The sequence below is a fragment of the Giraffa tippelskirchi genome, chromosome X, assembly GCF_054371585.1.
Source record: "Giraffa tippelskirchi isolate mGirTip1 chromosome X, T2T-mGirTip1v1.2.pri, whole genome shotgun sequence".
NCBI lineage: Eukaryota > Metazoa > Chordata > Mammalia > Artiodactyla > Giraffidae > Giraffa > Giraffa tippelskirchi.
The window spans coordinates 12,739,307-12,744,784 of record NC_137289.1 but is presented as its reverse complement, the minus strand read 5'-3'; the positions used below and the strand labels follow the sequence as shown (position 1 = coordinate 12,744,784).

Here is a 5,478-nt window from a genome sequence, read left to right as displayed (position 1 = left end):
GTGTGATCCTATGGACTGTAGCCTGCCAGGATCCTCTGTCCATGGGATTCTCCAGACAGGAATACTTGGTTGGATTGCCATGACCCCTCCAAGGGATCTTCCCGACCTAGGGATTGAACCCACGTCTCTTACATTGGCAGGTGGGTTCTTTATCACTAGTGGCACCTGCGAAGCCTATTATATACCCTGTGCTGTGCTGTGCTGTGCTGCTGCTTAGTTGCTCAGTCATGTCCAACTCCTTGTGTCCCATGGATTGCAGTCTACCAGGCTCCTCTGTCCATGGGGATTCTCCAGGCAAGAATACTAGAGTGGGTTGGCATACCCTCCTCCAGGGGATCTTCCCAACCCCGGGATCGAACCCAGGTCTCCTGCATTATAGGCAGATTCTTTACCATCTGAGCCACCAGGGAAGCCCCATTACATAACCTAGTGATTGGTTATTTACGTGTCTGTCTCTCCCATTAGTTTCCAACTCTTGAAGGCAGGGACTGTGCTTGTTTAAATGCTCATGCTTAACAGAAATCTTCTTGTCCCATAGAAATCCAACATGCTTTTGTTGAAGCAATGAATCATGCTTGTTACCTTTCTCTCCTTCATGCCCCATGGCCTACCCTTCCTCAAGTCCTATCCACATCAAAATACTCCTTGAATGCATCAATTTCTCCCCATCTTTACCACTCTGCTTCAAGCCATCATCCTCTATCAGCTGGACCTACATAACAGCCTTCAAATTGCCTAAATTACTTTAACCCCAGCAATCTAGTCCCCATACAACAGCTAGAGGGGTTTTTCTAAGGTGGAAATCTCATCATGTCACTCTCTAGCCAGAAAGTCTTTAGTGGTACCCATTAACAGCAGCTCAATAAAAAGCTTGAGGGCTATTCAAAATCTTAATTTTAGTAATAAAAATTCCTACAAGCTTATACCCCAGGATGATTTAACCTCTATAACATGTAAGAACTACTACAAGGCTGTAAGTTGCTTCCTTAACATTTAATAAAGTATCTAGAGCTAACCTATTTTCTCTGCCTTCTGTGCTTAATAATGTCTCAAACTTTTTGATTCAAATTTGATAGAATATTTGATGTAATGGAGAAATAAATGATTAAAAGTCTTTTCATAATATTTGTACATGGGAGCTCATGCCTCCCCATGGTGAGATTATGCTGTCAGGATATGACATAGAATGATTATGATGTCATAGCCCCCTAAAGCAAGCTGAGCCATGTTAAATCCAGCAGTTTCCCTGACAGAGGAAACCTTCAACAAGGTCCTGGACATGAATCTCTTCATTTATGTCCTCCTTTTATCAATTTGGACAAATAGTTGTTTAGATAGACACAAAAGCAATGGATCTGATACTTCAGGTATGTATCTAACCTTAAATACTAGAAACTATGATCTATTAATTTAAATACATTCAAGTACTTAATTAGACAAGCTAGCTGTGTTTAAGAAATCTGCTGTTTCTTCTACCTTACTATGAGTAGGTCTTTGAGAATTTCTAAGACAACATCTGAGAGTTTTACTTCCATGTAAAAATTCCAAACAACATAGAAACATGAAGAGTACAGTCATACTGTCCCCTTTCATTCCCCTTCCCCACCCAATCCACCAGCCCCTGCCTCCTCCCCCCACCAGCCAAATTAGAAAATTCTATGTGAATGAATGAATCTAGCATAGTACCTAACACAAAGTGGGTTTCAAGAATGGTTTTTTTCTTGTCCCATCCCTTTTCCCACCATACACATTCTCACACACACATCAACACTCAAGTACATTCACACACTCAAAAACCTAGGTAATGGGTTGAAAAAGCCATGATGTGGGGTAACATAGGTAATTATACTGATTAGCCAGAGATAGCTCCCAGATTTGGCTTCTAGACTGTGGCTGGCTGGGGACGTGTTAGAGCAAGGAAAATGACAGTGGAACGCTTATCATGCTTAAAGAAATAATTGATGATGAGATGTGACTTTGACCTATAGTAACAACCCCATCAAAATGGAAGCAGACTTGGTTACCTAGCGCATGTTCTGATGATACATTTTCTTTCACAGTAGCTACACGTGTTGAATCCAGGCAGAGAAGAATCGGAGTGCAGCAACACCTACCCATTGCCACAACTGTTACCCTCATCATCAGCTTTATTTTAAGATGTTACTGTTTTATTCGCTATCGCTGTGTGGGCGAGGAAGCCTGCAAAGTAGCAACGTAAGTCTTACACCTTTGAATTAAAAGTAAAAGGAGTGGGGTGCGGTGTGCGTGTGTTCTTCACTATCACTCTATAACTGTGAGAGTGAGGAAGCCCCCATAGCAGCAACATAAGTCTTCCACTTATGAATTAAAAATACAGGGGGCCGGAGAGAATGCGTGCATGCACAGAAACATAGACGGATTCACTGTTGTTATGGTTACTTAACCTTAGCTTTAGACTTCAAAAGAGCTACCAACATCTTGTGGGTTGGATATGTTCACTTAAATGAAGCTCTTAAATGATCTCAAGTACATTATCAACTTTAGCCAAAACTATCTCCTACTCAGGGTTCAGTTGAGCCCCAAGTTGCTAATTTCATTATAAATTGAATCTAGGAAAAGAGGGGATTACTATCTAAATAAGACAGAATCAAAATCTTCTCAGTGGAAAGAGAATGAATTGGGTCTCTGCATTCCAAAGATGGTAATGCATTTTGGATAGGCTACTATGTTAAGATGTAATAACATGAAAAATTATTGTGTTCGGTGATCCTAGTCCCTGCCTTTCATATTGGAGGATCAAGCTGGGTCTGACATACCGGGTTCCTAAATATTTCCCAATCCAAGGAGTGGTGACTGAAATATATCACTGTTCTATTCCTTTGGTGGAGAAGGCAATGGCAACCCACTCCATTACCCTTGCCTGGAGAATCCTATGGATGGAGGAGCCTGGTAAGCTACAGTCCATGGGGTCGCTAAGAGTCGGACACGACTGAGCAACTTCACTTTCATTTTTCACTTTCATGCATTGGAGAAGGAAATGGCAACCCACTCCAGTGTTCTTGCCTGGAGAATCCCAGCGACGAGGGAGCATGGTGGGCTGCCATCTATGAGGTCGCACAGAGTCGGACACGACTGAAGCGCCTTAGCAGCAGCAGCAGCAGCATTCCTTTGGTTTTAGAGTAATCTTGTGAGTATAAACATACATGGATACAAAATTTGATGGTGTAAATATGATAGGAAAACAGTAAATTTGATCTAAAGATGTTTTTATGTGACATGTTGTGACTTTTGTGCCTCATTTGCATATCAACTTGTGACTTTTTAAATGCTTTTTTAAGCTTAATTTCTGGAATAGATAAAATTCTCTCTCCCTCTCAATGGTAGATTTGAAACAAGTTTGTGTCATTCCATACATGACTATATGGTTATCTATTGTGGTTGAAACAGTAAAATTAAGAAAAAGAAAAAGCATTCAACATGAGTTCAAATCTGTAACCTGAGTCATGGTTTTCACCACTCTCCAATTCTTACTGTGTTCAATTTTCCTACTAGAGCCAAAAAAAAGACCAGACGTCTAAACTGACACAATAGCCCATGTTTTCCAGTGATAGCAAGAGTACTCTTCTGATTTAAATTGTCATACTCCAAATCTTCTGTATTTTCAGGGTCAAGAAAGAAGACATCACCAAAGCATCCACATCATCTAAAATATCATTCACTGACTCCAAGTCACCAACTGCTGGTCCAGGCAATCCAGAAAAACAATCCACGCTATCTAGTATAGATAAGTCATCTGGGCCCTCAAGTCCACAAAAAGCCTCTGTACTTTCAAGTTTAGAAAAGTTAGTCAGGCCCTTGTGTCAACAAAAGCCATCCAAGCCATCAACTCCCAAAAAAGTGCTAGGATCACTCCCTCAGGAAAAGTTGCATAGAACACGCAATCCAAAAAAGGCACATAGGCAGGCTCATGCCCATAAGCTAGTCAGTCAGGTCAGTCCGTCCTATCCAAAGAAAGCCATCAAGACAATTTGGCCATCAAGTCTACAATGTCTGATCAAGCCAACCAAAACATCTCCACCCTATCCAAAGAATCAAAGTGTCCCTGACCAATCAAGTATAGAGAAACTGACCAAACTATGGAGACATCTTAAACCAAAAAGCCTGGCTAGTGAAGGTAAGGCAGAAATATTATCTAGGCCTCAACCAGTGAAGTTTTGTCAATGCTACAAGCAAAAATGCGTTGTTTGCAGTGGTGTTTCTGAGCCATTCATCACTCATATTTCAGAAGAGAATATGAAACATGTTCCAGTTCCACTTTCTTCATGCAAACTGAAGTGCTTTTACAAGTCATCTCACAAGACAGAGCCCAAAGACAACGTACTGTATGGCAACATGAATGATAGCCGTTTGTCAACATATAGCAGTGACAGTGAGAGTGACAGGGAGACGACTATTATGTGCAATATAAAATGCAAGGAAGCCACCTATAAAGCCTCCCCAAATAATTAAGGGCTCAAAAAAAAAAAAGGACCACCCATGCAGAAGAAACAAACTTCTATCAACTATTATATGCTCACCATATTTAAGAACCTGGTAGAGGAACAATCCACTTGGGAACACTATTGAGATTAGACCTATCCAGCTGGAGGCAATTTACTTGAAAAATAGTAAATAAATGTGTGACATAACAACTGATTTTATTGTAATTATTATTGCATTTTAGAGGTATAAATCTCTTTTGGAGGTATGTTAGATCTGCTTGGGCAAACTCCAGGAGGTGGTGAGGAACAAGGAAGCCTGGCGTGCTGTAGTTCATGGGGTCGCAAAGAGTCAAACATGACTTCGGGGCCTGAACAACAACAGCAGCAACTTATATCTGTTCACTTGGATGGGCTTCCCAGGTGGCACAGTAGTAAAGAGTCATCTTGCCAATGCAGGAGATGTGGGTTCGATCTCTGGGTCAGGAAGATCCTTTGGAGGAGGAAATAGCAACCCACTCCAGTATTCTTGCCTGGGAAATCCCATGGACAGAGGAGCCTGAAGGGCTACAGTCCATGGGGTTGAAAAGAGTTGGACACACACAACCACTTGGACAGGATTCATAATCACACACACACACACACACACACACACACTCACAAATATAGAAAGGTATTGCAAGATGGTACCCTGGGCTCCTCTTTTCCTTGGATTAGCCCTCAATTGAAGTCTCAACCCAATTAGCTATTTTTTTAATGTTGATATACAGTCCTCACAGTTTAAGACTGTCTTTCTGTGGTGCCCAGTGTGTGGCAGAAATGGCTCTGTGTGCTTGGTTCTGGTGCATTGGGGAAATTCCTGATAGTCATTTCCTTTTTTTAAAAAAATATTTATTTGACCATACCAGTTCTTATTTGTGGCATGCAAATTCTTAGTTGCAGCATGTAGGATCTAGTTCCCTGACCAGGGATAGAACCCAGGCCCCCTGCATTGGGAGTGTGGAGTTTTAGCCACTGGACC

General features: G+C 41.4%; 1 protein-coding gene across 1 annotated transcript; it reads left to right on the top strand.

Moving 5' to 3' along the window:
• The first annotated feature begins 1,210 nt into the window (after positions 1-1,210).
• On the top strand, positions 1,211-4,674 carry LOC145535832 (uncharacterized protein CXorf66 homolog). Its single transcript, XM_081564171.1, has 3 exons — positions 1,211-1,367; positions 2,061-2,214; positions 3,645-4,674. Exons 1-3 carry the CDS (start codon positions 1,226-1,228, stop codon positions 4,486-4,488), a joined length of 1,140 nt encoding a protein of 379 aa, XP_081420297.1. The 5' UTR covers positions 1,211-1,225; the 3' UTR covers positions 4,489-4,674.
• The last annotated feature ends 804 nt before the right edge of the window (positions 4,675-5,478 follow it).